This window comes from Pipistrellus kuhlii, unplaced genomic scaffold (assembly GCF_014108245.1).
Source record: "Pipistrellus kuhlii isolate mPipKuh1 unplaced genomic scaffold, mPipKuh1.p scaffold_m20_p_24, whole genome shotgun sequence".
Lineage (NCBI taxonomy): Eukaryota > Metazoa > Chordata > Mammalia > Chiroptera > Vespertilionidae > Pipistrellus > Pipistrellus kuhlii.
In genome coordinates, this window is record NW_023425523.1 from 11,095,926 (window position 1) to 11,117,505 (window position 21,580).

At 54.5% G+C, this 21,580-nt stretch overlaps 1 protein-coding gene across 1 annotated transcript in view; it reads right to left on the reverse strand.

Annotated features, from left to right (window-relative positions):
• The window catches only part of VANGL1 (VANGL planar cell polarity protein 1), a 41,037-nt gene that overhangs the window by 17,581 nt on the left and 1,876 nt on the right, over positions 1–21,580 (reverse strand). Inside the window, exons 2-4 of the mRNA XM_036452648.2 lie at positions 14,123–14,321; positions 7,018–7,150; positions 1,477–2,084 (exon numbers count right to left, since the gene is read on the reverse strand). Of these exons, the coding sequence (XP_036308541.1) occupies positions 1,477–2,084; positions 7,018–7,150; positions 14,123–14,193 (812 nt within the window). The 5' untranslated portion in view covers positions 14,194–14,321. The remainder of the gene's footprint in view (positions 1–1,476; positions 2,085–7,017; positions 7,151–14,122; positions 14,322–21,580) is intronic.

A 21,580-nucleotide genomic window follows, 5' to 3' on the forward strand; every position in this document is an offset into this window, starting at 1 on the left:
GGTCTGCTGCACAGACACGTGGATCGGGCACTGACTCCCTGCAACGGGTCAGGGTGGCCGCGGCCTTGAACGCTAAGCCGCCCGGTCTAAGATGTGCAGGCTGAGCCAGAGTGAGAGAGGGTGCGTGCCAGCCCTGAGAGGGTGGGCCTGGGGGTGTGGACTGGCAAGGTGACCCGACTCCAGGGTGATGTACTTGGGCCTCAGCCAGAAACATGACAAAGCCCACTGAGGTGCCCATGGAGGTGCCTCCTGGCAGCGAAAACACCACAGCAATGACGGCTACCATTAACATGACGCCCAGGTGCCATGCAGGCTACACGCATCGGCAGTCCGACAGCTCAGGGGATTCATTCGGCGTGTAACCATGTGACTGCCAGCAGCGTGCCATGCCCCAGGCTGGGCAGTCATGGTTTGTGGAAGGAAACAGACGGAAAAATAGGCCCCCCCATCCCGCGGACATCAACCCAGGCCCTGCTTCAGGACGTGTGGGCGAATCCACAACCACAGCCATGTTATTTTGTACAAATTACTCAGATTCCCTAAATGCTCATTTCCTCATCGGTAACAGAGATTAATAATACTTAAATTGAAGACTAACCGTTGGCAATTTGCACAAAACGCTTACCTTGGGATGAATAAAAATAAAATTAAGTAAATGAAGGATGGTTATTGCTCTTTTCGTTAACCACACAATCATTGGGTACAATGCACAGACTTCAAGCATGCCATCTCAACGTGTTTCTAACTCGTTCTCATGAATGTGCCTTCCAAACACCCAACCCCGAGGTCTCTCGCTGCACTGATTCGTGACTGGAGGGTCACCAGGGTGGCCCTGTAATGCGCTGCCCAAACGAGGGCACCTCTGAGAGGGGACAAGACGGGAGCAATGAGCAATCCAACTGGGATGCCCGGGTTCACCCGGTGTGCCATTCTGAGCAAATGGAATTGCTGATCGCTTAGTCCAGTGTTTCCCAAAGTGTGGTACGCGTGCCCCCAGGGGTACGGGAAGAGTTTGGTGGGGATATGCACTGCACCGTGCTTAGCTGCGCCTAATTCTACGTTCTCCTGAGTACGAGGGGTACTCAGGGTTACGAAAATCATAGAAGGGGTACACATATGTCAAAAGTTTGGGAAACACTGGGGAGTCCATCCTTCACAGACCAAGTTCAGGGGCAAAGTCAGCAGCCACCCCGGGGCCTCCTTTCTCCCTTTCGCCATTGTTTTTTGGAGGTGCCGCCAACATTGAGACCGGGCCCAACTAACCTCTGACCTGGATAACAGCCAGCAACTGCACCTCTAAATCCGTACGTTAGGACAATTCCATGTCCACGCACACCAACCACACACACACACACACACACACACACACACACGCACACACGCAGCTCTTCTCAAAACCTGAGTCAGAGAGAGCCCTGGCCCTGGCACCGGTCATCACCCCGCACCCACCGAAGACCCCCCGCACGGCCCCCTCACCTGAGGTGCCCCGCGCTGTAGAAGCGGGACTCGCCGTCGGTGGAGCGGACCACCTGCAGCGAGAACACGGGCTGCAGCTGCCGGAGCTCCAGCAGCACGATGGCCAGGTAGTGGATGAAGAGCAGCGCGTCCACCAGCGAGACCGCGTATTGCACGATGCCCTGGTAGTTCCGGTCCCGGGAGTCCAGGATGCGGACCCCGTAGAAGAGCCAATAGGAGACCACGAAGAGGAAGATGAGGACCAGCAGGAGGGCCCGGAACACGAACACCCGGGGCAGGTCGGCCCTCTGCTTGCGGAAGAAGAGGGCCCAGGTCCCGATGAGCAGGATGAGGAGCTTGAAGGCCACGGAGAGGAAGAGTCCCTCGCAGATGGTGCCGCAGGGCTCCAGCTCGTCCCTCCACAGGATGGGGGGCAGCAGGATGAAGGCGATGGGGGTGAGGAAAACTAGGAGTCCCAGAGCCGCGGCCACGGTGAGGCCCAGGTAGCGCTTGCAGTCCAGCCCCACGCTGTCCTCCAAGTCCTTGCTGATCCGGGCGATGTCCTCCTGTGAGATGCTGTGCTCCGAGGTGCCCGTGATGGCCGTGGTGGTCTCCCCCCAGTTGTCATCCTGACGGGAGAAAACAATCAGGATGCAGAGCCACACGCGGCAGGTCCTTCGTAAAGGCCACTTAACCTCCGACCTGGATAACAGCCAGCAACTGCACCCCCAATTACACTCCCACTGCAGAATGACCCACCCGCATCGGCTTCCTAGAAAACTGTAGCTTAACGCTTTCAATAACAGGCCTTTTTAAACTTTAACAATTATCATTGGCACCACAGGCCAGGTGCATAAAATTCGTGCATGGGGGGGTGGGGTGCCCTAGGGTGTCCCTCAGCCCAGCCTGCACCCTCTCCAATCTGGGACTCCTCGAGGGATGTCCGACTTCCCGTTTAGGCTCCATCCCAGTAGGATCCCTAAATGGGCAGTTGGACATCCCTCTCACAATCCAGGACTACTGGCTCCCAACTGCTCGCCTGCCTGCTTTCCTGATTGCCCCTAACTGCTTCTGCCTGCCAGCCTGATCACCCCCTAACCACTCCCCTGCCAGCCTGATTGATGCCTATCTGTTCCCCTGCCAGTCTGATTGCCCCTAACTGCTCTCCCCTGCAGGCCTGGTCATCCCTAACTGCCCTCCCCTGCAGGCCTGGGTCCCCCCCAACTGCCCTTCCCTGCAGGCCCAGTTGCCACCAATTTCCCTCCTCTGCTGGCCTGGTCACCCCTAACTGCCCTTCCCTGCAGACTTGATTGCCCCCAACTGCCCTCCCTTGCAGGCCTGGTCCCTCCCAACTGCCCTCCGCTGTTGTCCATCTTTGGTGGCCATCTTGTGTCCATATGGGGGCAGGCATCTTTGACCACATGGGGGCAGCCATTTTGTGTGTTGGAGTGACAGCCAATATGCATATTACTCTTTTATTAGGTAGGCTTTTTTCAAAATGTACTATATCTACTTACAAACAGAGAGAATGTGATTTGACCTTTTTGTTTGCTGGTTTGGGTGACTCATTATGACATGATTATCACCCCCCCCTCCTCCCCCTCCTCCCAGGTCCCGGGAGAGGCTTTGCCTTGCACTAACCAATCCCGTTGCCTGTTAGACTAACAGGAGGGCCCAAGGCACAAGGAGAAAACCCTCTCCATGTTCTCCTCAATGCATGCCTGGTCACAAAGGCTCACCAGTCCACCTTCTGGAAGTGCCCTCCAGGAGCTCACCCAGTTCACGGCCTCGTGAGGTAACTTTCCTCGCTGGAATCGAGGCTTCGAGCAGCCAGGACACACTGTTTTTGGAGCTCCATGGTGTTTTCAAGGCCCATTTAATAAATACCAGCGTCGAGCCTGCCCTGACAATGTTCTCGAGGAACAAGCTAAGCAAATCCAAGCGTCTCTGGCCAGGCAGCTACACCTCCTCCCACGACCCACGCTCTCCTGGCAAGCCGAACCTCAGGGCCGGGAGTGCCAGGACCATCACGGTGTGTCGGCCTTTTGCGTTCTTGCTTTCTCTCTAATTCTGAGGTGGTTTCTAGTTACAACAATGAGTCTTCACGGAACAAGACCCAGTTGTCAGGATTTTAAACAGTTTCGCTATTTCCCTGGCAACTCTGACGCCACCTCAGAGCAACAACAGAGGAGGCGATGAAAAGTCACGTGGAATCCCAAAGGGTGGGCCTCGGGGATTTATTATAACTGGGAAAGGGGTCAGATGCAGGGGCCAGTTGGATGAATTAATGTGTAAGACACCAACCTAAAACAATCTAGTTTAACAGCTGAATCACCAAGATAGAGCTCTCAAGACTGAACAATAGCATCTAATCTAGGAAGGATAAGAAATCGGATTTACGAAATGCACAGGCCAAGGGAAGGAGCAGGGAGGGGCGGAGGGCCAGTCCTCAGTTTGGAAAGTGACTGGAGCCACACACCACGAGGGAAGGGACCTTTTAAGACAGAGCCATCAGGGCTCTCGGACATCGCTGGAGGAAGCATAGATGCACAGTGGCTCTTAAACACCAGCCTGGTACTTCCACATACACTTAAATATATGCTTCCCTGGATGGCCCAGCAGTTCCATGTCCAGGTTTTTATCAAAATGAATGAAAACATATGTCCATAAAAGGCTTGTACGGGAATGTCCTGAACAGTTTTATTCACCGGAGCCCAAAAATGGTGCAACCCAAATGCCTGTCGGTCCGGAGAACGCATCACCAATTGTGGGGCATTTGTACCCTGGGACACGACTCGGCAAAAATCCCGAAGGATGAACCGTGGAAACACAGCACAGCGTGGAGAAATCTCCAATCATGATGCTGCATGAAAAAAAAAGTCCGAATCACAAGAATGCAACTCCCATTACATTAAATTCTAAAACAGGCAAGACTAATCAACAGCGACAGAAATCAAAGCAGGGCTTGCCTCAAGGGGAGAGGGGGAGACAGGGAAGAACATGAGACGACTTTCTAGAGTAATGGAAACAGTGATCGATAGGAGAATGCGCTGTATGGGTCTTATTCAGCTCTTAAAGTTTATCAAACTTTAGTCTGTTCGTTTCTCTGGGTGTAAATTTATTTTAATTAAAAAAAAAAAAATCACACGCAGGGGGAACCATCCAAAGAGGGCACCTTGCTTTAACAGGGAGAGTTCTGAGGCTCCCTACAATGACTGACTTGGTCATGCTCTCAGTGAAGGCGACACGGGACTCCACGCGTGGTATCGGGCCTGGTTGGGCCTGGTCTTCGGTTGACGCACGATGCAGAAACCATGACTAGCATCTTGCAGTCATTTTGTTGGCCACCACGCTCTCTGGTTTAGCTCCTCGCCTTTTTTTCCCCCTGCCAAAGCGTCACTAATTAAATCCCTGTCCATGTTAAGAATGTGAGCACATCTGAGCCTAAAAAAATGCAGGTGGCCAAAGGGCTGTCTGGTTCATGTGAGGTTCTTAGAACAGAAAGGATCTAAGACCCTCCAATCCATGTCCCTAGATTTTCAGTGAAGAAGCTGAGGCCCACCAAGGTGACGGCCGAGGTCATGCAGCTGCTGAGTACAGCCTCCCCATGCCCACTTCCATGCACTTCCCATCACATCATCCTGGTGTCAACACCCACAGCTTCCCAATGGCGCTGCAAGGTGTAGAGAAGCTGCAAAGAAGAAGTGCCTTCTCACAGGCCATCAGCATCCGTGGATCCACGTCTAGAAGGAAGTGGACCCCCGCGGCACTGAGGGTGGTCCACTCACGAGAGGCCCCATCCATCCAACCATCCCTCCGACCCTCCAGCCCCCTGGCCCTCCCAGAGCCAAGGCGGACAGTGAGAGAGTGAGGACCATAGACATTGCTCATCCTGGACACACCCCGCCCTTGTCCCACAGATGCAGCTCTGGGTCCCCAGGGCACCCTGGATGCTCTGAGGAGCCATCTCTCTGCTCAGAAATGCACATCTGTGTAACCCCACACACACACACAGACCGAGCCACAGTCCTACCTCCTTACAGCGGTGTGCACACATCGGGTTATTCAGGGTTATTTCATGAGCTGAGGAGGCCATGAAAACATGTTCCTGAGTGTAGCTCAGATGTTTATTTAAGTCTGATGGGCTGCCAGACAGTGGGGGCCCAGAGAGAAGACCCCACAGAATGTTTTATAAAAATTCTTAAATTACCAAAGCAGTTGACCCTTGAACAATGTGGGGGTCAGGGACACTGACCCCCCTGGCACAGTCAAAATCTGCATATAACTCTGACTCCCCCAAAACTAAACTACTGATAGCCTGCTGTTGACCAGGTGCCTTACTAATGACCTAAAGAATTGAGACGCATTTTGTATATGTATTCTATACAGTCTTCTAATAATAAAGTAAATTAGAGAAAATATTAATTCAAAAAATCGTAAGGATGAGAAAACACATTTCCAGGCCTGTCCTTACGTAATGAAGATCCGCATATAAGTGGACCCGCGACAGTTCAGGCCAACTGTGCTTAAAACACGGAGTGATTTCACATGAAATCCCAATTTCCAGCCTTTCCTAAATCTGGCAGGACCCAGGCCCACAGGCAGAGCCCCTGCGCTCCTGAGCGGTGACAAGGGCCTGGGTGCAGGGGCTGCCGCTCCCCACGGAGCATATACATCCGTGTGTCCCAGACCCCTCCCCCAGCGCGGCCCTGGCACCCCGAGCCACAGACTGCTCCCATCCCCCCAACCTGCCTGACATACTTGGGCCTTTGTGTGTCCCAGGGCCTGCTTCATCCATCTGTGCTTTCCTAGCCGGCATCTAAGGGCGTAGTTCCCAGTCAAGGTCATGTCCAGGAGAGGGGCTCACTCAGGGCTCTAACCGCCCCGCTCTCCTCCCCAAATGACTCAAGGTTTCTGGAAGGAGGGTCCTTCCTATACCATATATATATATATATACATATACATATATATATATATATATATATATATATATAATTTTTATATATATGTATTTATATATATATAAAATTGATTTTTTTTACAGAGAGGAAGGGAGAGAGAAAGTGAGTAGAGAGTTAGAAACATCGATGAGAGAAAGTCATCGATCAGCTGCCTCTTGCATGCCCCCTACTGGGGATGTGCCTGCAACCAAGGTACATGCCCTTGACCGGAATCAAACCCGGGACCCTTCAGTCTGCAGGCCAACACTCTATCCACTGAGTCAAACCGGTTTCGGCCCTTCCTGTACCTCTTGCAATGAATCTGCAGCCCACACTTTTTTCTCCTCTGCCCTGGTGCCAGCCTAGCTGGCTCCTTTCCAACACAACTCATAGCAGGCCCACCAGTCACAACTTCAGAAGCACCCACAAGCTGGCCGGTGGCGGCACAGGCTGCCCCTAAGACCAACAAGAAACTACAGGACACAGACAAACTGGTGAACAAGCTAGAAAAATAAAGGTGAAAGCCCCAAGAGAACCTATTGCTACGGGTCTTAGAAAAACATTTCCCAAGGAGAGCCGGGAGGGAGGGGCCCTGTGCTCACCGGCCGCCCCGGACCCTCACCTGGACTTCCTCCGTCCGAGTGGCCTCGTTCCCCAGCAGGGGCTCCCCGGTGGGCGCCTGGATGGTGACAGCCTTTTCGGATCCTCGGCCATCTTTGCTCCGGGATGATTTGTGCCTCTCTCTGTTTCTCTCCCTGAAGGAAAAACAAAAACAAAAACACAAAACAGCAGCTAGCACATTTATCCCATGTTAGTGAACTCTCATCTCATCCAGATATGCTGTAAATTCCATGTTGAATTTAGGAAAATCACACACACAGACACACACACACACACAATGGCAATACCCACCTACCGCCACTCCTCCGCCCCCACAAGGAGTAAGGTGATTTTAGCATTTTCTTCCCGCTGATCCAGGACCCCAAAGACTGTTACCCCTCCATCAGCAGCGACCGGACTTTCTCAAAGCCTAACTGTGAGCTTCAGAATCTGCGGGGCTAAGGCACGTTGTTATGGCACAAGGACCGCCTTGCTTTGGCTACGATTTGACTGAACTTATTTCCCAGGCCCCGCCTCTGCCCTGATTTTGAGTTTGATTGGGACGACACTGCAAAGTCGTCAGGCTTTGGTCTGTCCAAAAAAATCTGGGACACGCTGTCACCCTACACCTCTGGACAAGAAGAAAGGAAATTCTAAACCAGCACAGGGAATCATCTACTCCTCATTCCGACAACCTCAAACTGAAAGTCATTCCCACAGGTTCCAGCAGAACTCAAGGACAGCCACAGAGACCAACAGGAGCTGGGACAAAGGATGCCAAGGTGTGTGCATGTGTGTGTGCACGTATATGCATATATATGTGCATGTGCGTGTGTGCATATATATTTGTGTGTGTGTGTACATGTTTTCAGGTGTCCGAAGGACAATAGGCTGCTGGGTAATAGTAATCCTGGGTGGTCTCCCCGGGTCACTGTGAGCACCCTGCTGTGGGTCAGTCTTGAAACTGCAAAAAGAATCAATCCCTGTGCAAACCTCAGAGGTCACAGCCTGGACATCATCCAACCCCAACGGGGAATAGTTCATGCACCCCAAGGAGCCAAGAGTAAGTTCCCTCAACCCCCTGTCCCAAAGGCCGCCGTGACATCAGTCCTCCTTCCTCCGTCCACGGTCCTCACTCCCACATCTCCGGGCGGGACAGAGGCATGGCACTGCGGACCCTGGGGCACAAGCAGTCCTTCGGTGCTGCCCCGTCTATAGGAGGGGTCTCGCACACGTTATTCAGTCTCTGAAAGCCTCCATGTCCTCCTCTGTGAGACGGGACAATGATAATTACCACGGAGGTAGTGCAGGCAGAGCTGAGGACAGGGGTGTGGCCTAAGTGCTAATACACAGTAGCTACTATCACGGCTAGTCCTCTTAGCCGAGGGCCAAGTGTGTACCTTGGCAGAAAGAGCTGTAAAATGAGCCATCAACACACAATCACAGCCCTTCCCGCCCCCACAGCACACCTCCCAGTAACCTACTCCTTAGCTAACAACACCACATGCAGGTGCCCTGCTCAAACTCCTACCTTATCAGGACGGCCCTAGGATAGGCATGGGCTAAGCCATTGAAAGCTGGGGGGCTTCTGACTCGTCCATGATAGCAACTCTAATCTCTAAAGGACTGAAATCTCTTGTAAATCAGAGTCTGGCAGAAGATGTGTCCTGGTCAGCTCGGCGTTTTCCTTTAGCCAGGCAGCCAGGAAACAGCCCGGAGATGGGAGAGTCACTGCCAATCACCTAGCTCCACGCCCACCCCACTTCTGAGAACTCTGGTACCAAGTGCTCGATGGTATGCATTTCATTCAACCCCAACAATAACCTCGAGGTCAGCATTACTGTCCCCGTTTTACAGACCAGGAAACTGAGGCTCAAAGAGTTTACATGACTTCCCAAAGTCACCGTCCGTGGCAGAGGGGGATCCGAACTCACTACACCGCACTGATCTGAGAAGCCTTTAGGTTTAGGAGATTTTGCAGCACGAACATTTCTACTGTCGTCCTCACGCCCTGCCCCTGAGGATCTAGCACGGCTGTGAAACGTGCCGCTGAAGCCACGGCTCGGAGTCACACCTGGGCTGTGACCTCGGACAGTACAACACAGAGCAAGTGGCCAACGCTCTGCCCAAAACCATCGCTTCCGAAGGACTCACTGTGAGACCCTGAACACCCAGGGAGAGTCCCCACCTGCCAGAGTGACCTGTTCACGCAAACCAGGAGCCTCCTGTCTGATCTCACTATGTTCCCTTTCCCCACCTGCTCTCATCTCTGTCATCAGCCAGGTCACATGCTGCCCTCACTCATCTCCCGAGTCGCCGGTCCCATGGGTCGAGTCCTGTGATGGCACAGGTTCCAGTGGAAAGCAAAATTCTTCCACCGTGTGTGGATTCCCCAGGCAGACAGCAGGTGGGGAGCCACCAGGGCAGGAAACACCCTCCCTAGGACCAGCCATCACTCCAGCCCTACCCACCCAGCTGACTTGTGAAGGGTCCAGCAGCACCCAAAGGAGACGCGGCAGCCGATCAGTTCCTCTGGTCACATCAGAGTAAACCAGGGAAGAGCCTCTTATCTGGTAACCCAGGAGGGCTTCTCACCCCCAGGGCCAGAAACCCCGAACCCGTGCTTCTCAGACCGAGCGCAGAGAAGCCAAGGGGTGCGGGTGTGGGTGCAGACTCACCAGCGCCACCCTCCGAAGACTCCTCTGGATGGGAGACAACAGGAATTGCATTTTCCACCGGCACCCCAGGTGATTCAGGAACCGGTCCCCAAGGCCCTCCCACAAGATGCCCCGGGGGAGAGGCTGTTGGACTGGCTGCTTGGGAGTCCGCCGGTCTGGGAAGTGCCCTGTGCACAGCAGGGCTCACTCCTGGGTGTGACACTCAGCTGTATGACCTCGCAATGTCCAGCGGCTGCTTTATTAAGCTAGCTCTAGGAGGAGGAGGCTGAGAGGAGGGCTCAGGCAGCGTGCATGGGACAGAGGACAGCAGGCATGGGACAGAGAGACACAGGGATACAGGACAGTGGGCATGGGCCAGAGGGACACAGGTCAGCAGGCATGGGACAGAGGGATGCCAGGGCCAGAGCTTCCTCTACACCACATGTGTCAAACACAAGGCCCACGGGCCAAATCCGTCCCGCCAGGCCTTGCAATGTGGCCCGCACCGCGCTGTCATCACTGCACTCCGCTGCGTTTCCATCACAATGACAGTTTATGACTGTTCAGTAAACCATTCGGCCCGCGATTTAGGCTGGATTTTAGATTTTGGCCCCTTCTCTGATTGAGTTCGACACCCCTAGTCTACACAGTCAAGTGCGTGTAAAGATCGTCCTAACAACTCAGCACGGGCCGCGCTGTGCTGTCCTTGTGTCAAAGAACTGCCCTGGGCTTTCCGGAGAAGCCGGGAGCTGAGTACCTGCTCCGGGAGGGTCTCTGAGCCGGTGCGAAAGAGGAAAGTCCAACACGGGCTGTGCTTTCCGTTAGAGCTGCAAGCCCCAGCATGGCCGCCTCAAGGCCAAGGCCCGGACGCCCATCCGATCGCTCCCGATGCCCTGACTCCAGGGAAGGGCCCATGGCCCTGGGCAGGCTCCAGGGAAGACCACCAGAGGACGTGACCGGACACGGGGAGTCCGGCCACCAAACCTGAGGGAAACGTGTGCCCCTGGATGTTTCCAGCTCCGCCTAAACGGCCGGTGTCTTCACCGCCGAGTCTGTTTCCATGCAACACCTGCCGGGATGAGTACAGATAAGCGCCTCTGTGCACGTGTGTGCGCGCGAGGGGCAGGCGGAGCAGGCAGGGGCACGCCAAGCCCGGCACGTGTCTGTACCTGCGTGCGTGTGCGTGTGCACGTGTGCGTGTGTGTGTGTGTGTGTGTGTGTGTGTGTGTGTGTAAATGCACCTATGGAGGCGATGCTGGAGCTGAGCCCTTGGGGGCGGCTACAGCCCCGGCCCCAGTCAGCGTCCCTGGCGAGTCCCACCCAGGGCCTCCTGAGTCGGCATTTCCTGGGAAGATGATTTGGCTGCGTCTGCTGTTTGTCTTTCTATTTGGGGAAAGCCGGCCCCACCGGGTGCTCCTCCCTTTCCTTCTCCACCACCACCCACTACCTGCCCTTTCTGTCCGCTGCCGGCGGGGGCCCCGGCTGCTTCCTCTCCCACTGGCTCTGCCGACCGACCGGGAACAAAGCCAGCCGCCCCCCACCGCTCCACAGCCCTCTCCTGGACAATGCGTGTTAGCCTATCGGTCACATGAGCTACCCTTCGTTTCCTCTGCTCTTTTTCCTGCCGGTCACTCCTGCACGGCCCAGGGGGAAAGCACGGGCTTCCCAAGGCCTGAACCTACTACCTAAGGCACCCACGAGCCTTGAGGCCTCAGGCACATCGTGATGCCTCTGGGCCAGTCTCACCACCTGGGGAATGGGGGTTCCACTGCCCACGGTCCTGGGAGGGCTGTGAGGACGTAGGAGAAGGACCCATGTCCTGGCAGGCTCTCTGCAAGTGGTCCTGAGCAAGGCTGGCTGCCGCTGGATCGAACTCAGGGAACTGGGGTTCCGAACCCAAAGGTCTGGCAAGGTCGGCCCACACCACTTTCCCAGCAAGTTAACCGCCATCCTCTGGGGAGGGCGGCCATCGAGAAACCAGCGCACTGACCTCTCTGCTAGAAAAGAGTCACCCGCTGTCTGCTTGGAACCCAGGGACCACAGCGGCCTCGTGCACACCACGCTTGGTGCACAGATTCTTCTCCTCCGGTGGGAGGGCTAGTGACATTACCCAAGAGCAAGGCCCACCCCTCTCCTCGGCTCCCATTCCACCCCATTTCCCTGAGTCCGGAGCGGGGCGGCCTGCGCGGGGACACCGCTGGGGGGCAGTCTCTCGGCTGGTCCGGGGCCTGCCAGGATGGCCGTGGAGGCTGCTGTGACTGCCTCGCCGGCTGTCGCCTGCTCCACAGTGACCGGCCCCACTGGCCCTCAGACAGAGAGTCACCAGGGGCGGGCGATGCTCATTCGAAGGAGCCATGAGTGACCCATAAATCTTTCATGACCAACCCTCCCCCCGCAGCTCGCCCGAGCAGGCGCTCGGTAACAGTCCCTGATTAATTTATTAAAGCGCCAGCTTGTATCATTGTTTGCGGAGTACTTTCCACATGAGTGCTAGAGGTGCTGAGGGTTCTACATGCTCTTTGCATGCAAGGTTACAGTCCTTGCGTTTTCCACACGGGCACTGCAGTCCTGGATCCATTTCTGGGGCCCCAAGAGGCCAGAGGACACAGCAGAGCACGGGCCCTGACGCATGACAGTCAGGACATGCGTGGAGATAAAGAACCCCGGAGACCGTCCCTCCTCAGAAGGTGTCCTCCTCTTTCAGCTCCGAACACCACGGGAACCCCAAACTCCAGCTCCCACCGCTGTGGCGTGGGGAAGGGAAGCTTGGCATATGGACGAGGAATTGCTTTTTCCAGGCAGGTGCAAAGATGCGCTGTTTTGAAAGACCTGTTTCTAGTATATATACACCGAGTGGCCAGATTATTATGATCTCTGAACGCATAATAATTTGGCCACTCAGTGTGTGTGTGTGTGTGTGTGTGTGTGTGTATGTGTGTGTGTGTGTGTGTGTATATATATATTGTATATATATATATATATATATATACACACACAATATATATATTTCTTTCTTCTTTCTTTCTTTCTTTCTTTCTTTCTTTCTTTCTTTCTTTCTTTTTTTTAACTAACCTGATATGTTTACCTACTGGTTGAAGTCTGTGATGACATTGTTATTACGAGAGCCTTACCTGGGCTTCAATGCAACTTTCCCCCCAAATTTTTAAGTTTATAACAACCATACATGAAAACTCAGAAAATTATGAAAGTTTAAGAAAAAATATCCCACAATCTTAATAATCCCCAGAGACAGATTCAGATCCCTAATAACCCCACAGATGGACACGGTCAATATGTTCACATTCATCTTATCCCAAGAATATAGCACTACGATAACATACCAAGTTGTGAACCTTGTTTTTTACGACATGGCCCCGCCAACGTGTTTTCCTGCCGGTAAACAATCTTCACTAACCCTCACTTCTTTTACTCCATTCGTATTTTTAACTGCAAAAGACACACTAGGCAAAGACTGAGTACAGACAAATGGCGGAGACATGAGCCAGTCACTGTCTGTGCCCAGCCCCTTCCTTGTGGCTGACACCCCTGGCGGCCGGAAGAGCATCCTTACCTGTCTGCGGGTGCATCTGCATCCGGCTGCATGTGGGAGGACCTGTTCAGTCAGGGAGGCCCCACTGCAGTAACCCTCCCAGGCCACACAGGGCTGGACCACAGCGGGGCCTCTGGGCAGTGGCCAGGTGTGGCCTTTGACTCTGGGGCCTACACACCAAGGCCATTCATAGCATTACTGCAGCCACTGGTCAGTGACCTCCTACTATGTGCTGTCTTCAATGCTTAGCCTCATCTACCCCTCTCAGTAGTGCCGTGAGGAGGGTCCTGCTATGCCCATTTCACAGAGGAGCCTGAGGAAGGGGCAGCACCGTAATTTTGCCAACTTCTTCCCCTCGTTCCTTACATGCCAAACACTCAGTAGGTCTGCAGGACAGCAGGCTCGGTGAACATCCGAGCACGCCTGCGCATGTGCTCAGAGGAGGGGTGAGCCCCCGGTGCCCAGGACAATGATTTCAAAACCCCAAACGGACACCCGGCCAATCCCACTTCTTTGTTCAAGCCTTGTGGCAAGTACAAAATGGACCCTGAGTCAGCAGCTTTGGCTGAAAAGCAATAAATTAGCATGTTCTTCTTTTTTTTTTTTTTTTTTCTTCTCAAATTTTCATTTACATTCTTGGCAAAGCTGTGGAGAACTATCATCTAGAAGTCCTTGGAAATGGAAAAACAGTTCCACTGCAGAGAGAAACGCTCGTTTAAAATCAATTGTGAGAAATTGCGGTCATCGGCGATAATGGGAGCAATAAAATGCAACGTGGAGGCGTGGGTGCACCCCACACAAGCCCTGTGCTCCGTACGCTCAGCTCCTCACACACCGGAGACTGAGCCCCGGGCGCCCACAGCCCTGCAGCCTGCCCGTTACCCCGCAAGGAGAAGCGGAGGCATCCCCAGCGTACGTACCCCTGCCTGTGGGATTTCTTCGAGTGGCTGGAGTAGTAAGAATATCCAGAGTACGTGGACTCGGTATCCATAGCAATGGGCAGCTCGCTCGGGGTGAAGGCGCAGGTGTTGGTTCTCCGGCGAGGTAGAGAGTTCCCTGGGTGCCTGACACCTCAAAGGGCCCGGGAACCACGGAGCCACTCGTCCACAGGAACCAAATCTGGGGAAAAGGGGAGAAAAGAGATTATCAGCCTTTAAAGCCAAGCTGCAGGGCTGGCGGGTAAGGAGAGCAGCACCTCCTGGGGGGATAGGGGTTTCCCTCCATGCTCAGGCAGCAATAGCTCTCCCTGCATCTGAGAGGGAGACAGGTAGGTGACAGTCAAGCCACACCCCCAGCCACAGCAGCAGGAAGACCGAGGCAGGTGAGACCTGGCTGTGGGCCATTTCCGGGATACAGCTCTGCCCCCAGCAGGTTCAGGCCGTGGGTAGTGGCTTCCCACAGCCTGGCCCCCACTGCCTGTTCGCTGGTTACGAAAACAATACCCAGGAAAATCACTTCAAAGGGATGTGCTCATCTTTTCCAAAGGCCCATTTAGGGGAGGGGTGGGGGGAGGGGAAATAGTTCCCAGTCTCTTTAACCCAGGAACCCAAATTCCTGAGAATTTATCTGGGGGAACTAATTTCTTTTTTTAAAGAAAAATTATAATTACCGCATTATCAGTACAAAGCTAGAAACCCTCTAAGGGCCCCAACACAGAGGAATACGTTTATCCTCCCTAAGAAATATCATATGGCCGTTTACAGTGATAACGATGGAGAATGGAGAGGTTTGCAAGGGTACGGCAACTGGAAAAAGCAAGCTACCGGGCTGTGGAGACGGCCATCCACAGGGCAGTTACAAACCCTACAGAACCAAAGGCTCCGGTAGCTCGCCGTGATCGTATAGTGGTTAGTACTCTGCGTTGTGGCCGCAGCAACCTCGGTTTGAATCCGAGTCACGGCATTGTGGAACAAACCCTACAGAACCACACAGGGAGAGACGGGGATGAGGGGCGACATCAGGGAAAAGGAGCAGGTGATTGGTGAGTGGCAGGCTCCTCGCTCTTTCCCCACATTTGCATTAGATGCTTCTTGGCGATAAAAATGAATGTAAATTCCTGCTAATAGAACACGCCCCCGCCCCGCCCTGCCCCGCCCCCGCCAGATCTGAGAGTCGTGCCCATCACCCCAGAGCTGGGCTCCGCCCACCAGGGCTCCTCCCCCCAGGGCCCTGGGAGCTCACACTGCACACAGAGCTGGTGAGAGAAATGCAAGAAAAACACAAAGGCCCTGCCAATGCGACCCAGACCCGGCCCCCTGGCCCTGGGTGCCGTGACTGGTCCGTCCCATCCTCCTCGGCCGTTGAGGGGCCAGGTGAGAAGAGGGAGGCCTGGTTCCCACCAGAGTGCTCCCCTGCCAAGGACAGCCTGGGTTTGGCCACTGGCCTGGAGCGCGTTTCCTCAGCTGTCCCACTAACCAGCCACCACCTTCCCGGGGTGGATGTGAAGGCAGGAGCAGATGCAGTGCCCGGAGCTGGGTGCCAGTCCAGGCTCCCCTGGCTTATGAGCTTTGCGACTCGATTGCAGTCCTAGCCCTCTCGGAAGCTGCCTCTGTGAAAGGCACGCACCCGGGCTGCTGGCGGGAGGAGAGAGCTACAGGTGGGAACGCTCCCGGCGTGGCACCAAGTTCTGGACAAATGAATGTGGTGACTCCCAGGATGCTCGTCCCGGGTCCAAATCCAGACGCCCTGCTGTCTCCCTCAGGAGCAGGGAGGCTGTGGGGAAGGAGCAGGCGGTGGCCCTGGGCTGGCATCCCTGCAGTCAGGTGGCCCTGGGCTGCCATCGCTGCTCCCCCACCCCCTGGCTAAGGAGCTGTCACCTGGGCAGGGCAGGCTCCCGGGGAGCCCGGTCCCTTAAGCAGAAACCAGCAGCCTATCTTCCGTGCATGTGAAAACAGATGACAGATGTTGCAGGCATTTTGAAAAAAGGTTAGTTCTGCTCTCGGACCGACCCTCACTTTTCCTAGACTTCTCCAGCCCGCTCATCCTTTTCGCTCCCTCCTCTGCCTCCCACCATTTTCACGAGCAACGTCCACAGCTTTCAGCACCTCAAACGCTCACTCCTTTCAGCTCGGGCTCTGCTGCGTGTTACCCGGCGGCCACCGGCATCGGGAGGTGGGCCCGCCCTGCCCCAGCCTCCTTCCCCAAAGCCCTTCGCCCTGCTCTCCTGCTGACCCGCAGGCCCCAAGACCCAGGACCCCGACTGCGCTGCTCCTTTCAGAATCCACACCCACAGCGCCTGCCCTTCCTCTGCCTTCAAACCCGAATTCCTGACTGCCCTTTACGGCCCAGGCCCAGCTTCTCGCTAACGCTGGCCACGTGCTGCTGGGGGGTCTCAGAGGCGGGCGGCCTCGGCCCCGCAGATCCGGCTGGTCCTCTCCGGGCTTCCTGGTCATGACTCCGAGGGGCACACGCTCACCTCCCAGGCTTGTTTCTCCCCTGGCAACTCGAGGCCATTTCATTCGAACCTCCTCGGGCGGTTGTGAACATCCTTGGAGAATCGCCACGCAACGCCTCTGGCACCCAGTAGCCCACGTCTCATTCCTCTTCCCCCTCTGCCAGCAGACGCCATTCTCCGTCCTCATTGGCCATCCCCTGAGGCAACTCCAGGCATGTCCAGCCAAGGAAACGGTGGTGTTGCTTGCATGCACTCTCTCTCTCTCTCTCTCTCTCAACCTCTCCCTTCTGCTTTCTTTCGGGAAAGGCCATACTTAACCCACCCGCTGCCCTTGCCCAGTTTCTCTCCCACAGTCCCTGCCTGTGCTCATCAAAGGGGGTCTGCAGGTGCTGCCTCCCGGCGTCCCCCACCCCACCCCCAACTGTCATGCAACCCTCCTCCTCTCCCCTGAAGAGCTCTTAGCTGGCCAGCGCTGGCGATGAGCCCAATCCAGAGGCCACGCCCCTGACCCCCTTTCCCTAGATCGTAGCCTATCTGTCCATCCACCCACCGCCATGTCCATTAAGCAGCCGGAGAGACCCACTGGCAAGGTCCGGACACAGCCACACACACCAACGCACACAGCACAGTGTCATCGTCGAGGTGATGCAATGACACTTCTCCCTCACGCTCCCAAACCCTGTATACACTGTGTTTTTTACGAAATGTACGAAATGTACAAACCTATGAGAAAGTTTAATTTGTAAATTAGGCACGATAAAGAGACTAACAACAACAATAATTAAGTGGGACAATTGTAACAATCCTATACAATAAAAGCCTAATATGCTAAGTGTCCTCTCTTGACCATAGGACCAGGCGCTATGAGGCACACTGACCACCATGGGGCAGCTTCTCTGACCGGTAGGTCAGCTTGCTGCTGGGGTCTGGCTCATCAGGACTGGGTGAAACGGGCCAGACATGCTCTGGAGCCCTCCCAGTCCCCTTTCGCAATCCGGGACCCCTCCAGGAATGTCAGAGAGCCAGTTTCAGCCTGATCCCCACAGGCCAGGCCGAGGGACCCCGCCGGTGCACGAATCTGTGCACTGGGCCTCTCATAACACTATAATAAAAGTATCTGAATGTGGTCTCTCTCAAAATACCTTATGGCACTGTGCCCATCCTTCTCCTTGTGAGGCTGTGAGAGGACACCATGTCCAGGGTGATGAGGTGCTATTAACTAAAACAGTGGCCTTGGAACGAAAGCGCTGAGACTCCTCGCGGTGGATCTGATAACCTGCACGACTGCTAAGTGACTGACGGCGGGTAGCACCCACCACGGGGATCCTGGACGACAGGACGATTCACCGCTCGGGCGGGACGGAGCGAGACTTCACCACGCTACTCGGCATGGCGTGCAATCTAGAACGTATGAATGGTTTATTTCCGGAATGTTCCAGGCAATATCTTCAGACAGCGGTTAACCTCAGGTAACGGGAACCCTGGAAAGCGAAACTGCGGTCCGGAGGGGCTCCAGTGTCCTGGGCCTTATCTCGAAATGACAATATTTACGAGATAGTTCCCTTGTAGGTACAAGAACTGAGCAGAACTCAGATAAGGCCAGAGGGCTGCCTTATGGGGAAGGTAATGAATTGAAAGAGAAGGAACCAGATTCCCAGGGCGATAAGCCACAGGCTGCTGCAGGCCAGGCCTGCGGGGATGGTGTCACAGAAAGGCGCTAACAGGGATCCTGGGGCCTGGGGCCGTCCTGCTCCTGGCCCAGGGTGACCTTTCAGATCATAGGAGCTGTCCCTTCCCCAGAAACCCCTCCGGGTCTAGATGGGGCCCTTTCGCAGCAGCCTGCACTTTTAAAAAAATATATATTTATTTTATTAATGTTTTACAGAGAGGAAGAGAGAGGGATAGAGAGTTAGAAACATTGATGAGAGAGAATCACCCATCAGCTGCCTCTTGCACACCCCCCACTGAGGATGTGCCCGCAACCAAGGTACATGCCCTTGTCCGGAATTGAACCCGGGACCTTTCAGTTTGCAGGCATAAGCTGTATCCACTGAGCCAAACCGATTTCGGCCAGCCTGCACTTTTTTACATCCCATTGTCCAGTTCTCCATCTGAGCGGCTGCCTTCTGAAGGGACGGTCAGCTCCAGGAGGGCAGCGGTCACCTCCGTCACTGCCTCGTCAGCCCCAAGGACCCCACAGGCGCAGGGCACGCTGCATGGAGAGCGGCCATCCTCGGGATGGGAAGGACACGCGTCAACCGTGCAAGAACACCGTAGAGATCGCCTGTCTCAAACCCTCGTCTTCTGGAGGAGGGAGAGGTGCAGGGTTCGATTCGGCAGTGACGACAGCCACATGGCGCAGTGCTGCCTGCTGCTCACACGCCTGTCTGTCTCACTCAGACCCGCCCGCCCGCCTGTCAATATCCCCCCGGAGCTACAGGCCCCGCAGGAGGCAGACACTGGGACAGGGCTGGGGCTGGCACACCAGGTCCACGGGGGCACGGAGAAAAGCAAAGTGAAGACTGGTGGCCTCGAAGAGAATCTTCGCGAAAGTCACGTTCAAGCACACAGGCTATACCTACTCCTTACATGGGGAGGGCGGAGCCAGAGGAGGGACTCGGCGTGTGGTGGGAAGGGCAGCAGTAAACAGAAGCTAACCTGCACGGGAAGGAAATGATCAGAACATCCACAGCTCTGCCGGAGCTGGTAGGTCATCAAGGGCCCTGGTTTGCAGGGTAGAAGGTTCCCTGGCAAAGGGGTACAGAGACACACTGACCTCCAAGGGCCGCGGCCTCTCTCCCCTCCCACAGTGGGTGTGTTTCTAAGGGAAAGAGTTTCTGTGTACATTACTTTAACTATTTAACTTTCACCATGAATATACTTCTAAAGGGTTGACTCCATTAGTTATTATTCTTACTTCGCTCTTACTTTACTTTATTTTTTATTGTTGACACTATGACCGATGTCCCCCACCTCCACCCAGCCTTCTCCACCCTTTTCCCGTACTTAGAAGCTAACGTTTTTCTCAATGAGATGGACCTCGAGGGGAAAATGACCATTTACATAATTTTGTTTAAGAGTCGACTTTTCTTCTACGGAAGAGAAGCGGTGGTGAGCCCCGACTCTGGGGTTAGACCGTCACTGTTCAAACCCTGGTCCCGGCACTTAGCAGCTGTGTGACCTCAGATCAAGTTGCTTAACCTTTCTGTGCCCGGCTCTCTGACTGTAACAAGAGAATTCTATTTTACTGGCCTTATAGGCTCACCGTGGCTATTAAGGGAGGTGATTCACATAATTTAAAACAGAGCCTGGCATATGGAAAGTGCCCACAACTGATAGGGCATTCTTCTTCTTCTTCTCCGGGAAAGCGAGTCTCTCAGTTACAATACCTTAGGATGGCACAGGACGTGCGTGCCATTTTCATTGAACTCCTGTATCTTCTGGTGGGGTCTAACGTGTCTATCGTTAAACGAATACCATTAACTGTAGCGAAGTAACGTAATGATTTCCATTCTGTTCCTTGCAGGCCTCCTTTTACTGGCCCCAGGTTGGAAGTGAATTATCGCAGAGATCAGAGAAGACTGGACTTGCTTTACGGGTTTACTGGGAGGACCCCGGGGCTGGGAAGGGAGGGTGTGGACAACTAGGGCAAGGTCTGGGAAACATCGCGCTGGATGTGGTCTGTAAGCCGTCAAACATCGTCCAGATCCCTGATGTGGGGGTCAGAGAGCGTGTGGCACTTAGGATAGATCTCATGATTCTTTTGTGACAACAGAACTTCTTATAAGTGAACTAGAGGCCCGCTGCACGAAATTCATGCACAGGTAGGGTAGGCTGGCCATCAGGGCCAATCAGGTTCCCCACCTCCTCCTTCCCTCGCTCCCTCAGAGCCCCACCAGTGCCCCGCCATGTTCTGCACCGCCCACTGGTGGTCAGTGCGCATCATAACAAGCGATTGAACTCCCAGTCCCCCAAACTCCTGAGGGGACACTTTGCATATTAGCCTTTGATATATATATAGATGACTCTGTGCCACCATTCATAAGGAAAGAAATGTCAACCCCACTTTATCTGTCTTGCCAATGACTTCAGCTCACCTTCCCAGAATAACTGCTCTTGGCTTGAGTCACTAATGACCTCTAAAACTCCCCAGCTCCTCAATACCAATTTCTGAAGAGCTGTGAACAATTCACGTGTCTGGGGCTCTATGGCGTACATTTGTTTTCAAGTGGCTCCTTTGTCCCCTGCTAGACATTCAGCAAAACAGATCTCACAGGACCCCCTCCTCTGTAAATCCCGTGGTGCCGGGTCCAGTGCCTGCTGTCCAGTAAGGGGGACGCGGGACAGCGATGGAGACAGACAGCAGACAACACGCACCCTGTCATCGGGCGTTAGCCAGAACAAAGCCCTCGAAGAAGGGGGACCAACCCCAAGTCCACCTAATCCTGCCTCGTCCCCCTTCAGGAAAACACCTGGCACCATACCCCGATCACATGCCCATACCCAGCTGGTCCCATAACCACAGCTAGTCCCCTTCCGGGATCGAGGATGCATGAGGGACATTTGCATGCAATATCTCACTTATTTCTCAGATCAAACCTCCTAAGGGAGGTAACATGTTAATGTCACATTACAGCTGAGGATACCAAGATGACAAATGAGTTGAGTGAGGGAGGGTTTGATTCCAGAACCCGTGCTCTGAGCGATGGAAAAAACGTAGAGCCGTGGAGCCATTGCCAGAGCTATGTACTGACACAAAGGAGGGTGGGCAACGATCGCAAATGGTCCCCGCACACACGTAACCCATGGAGAATGCTGCGATTTCAACTCCTACGCACAGGTTCGGGGTCCCCAGGCACTGGGCGCGGGGGAGTCCGGGAGAAAAGGAAGGAGCTCACCACCCAAAGGTGGAAACTGAGTATTAAACACACAAGGTGGTGAGGGCCATGCAAGCCACACGCTGCTGAGGCCGGGGCGAGCAAGC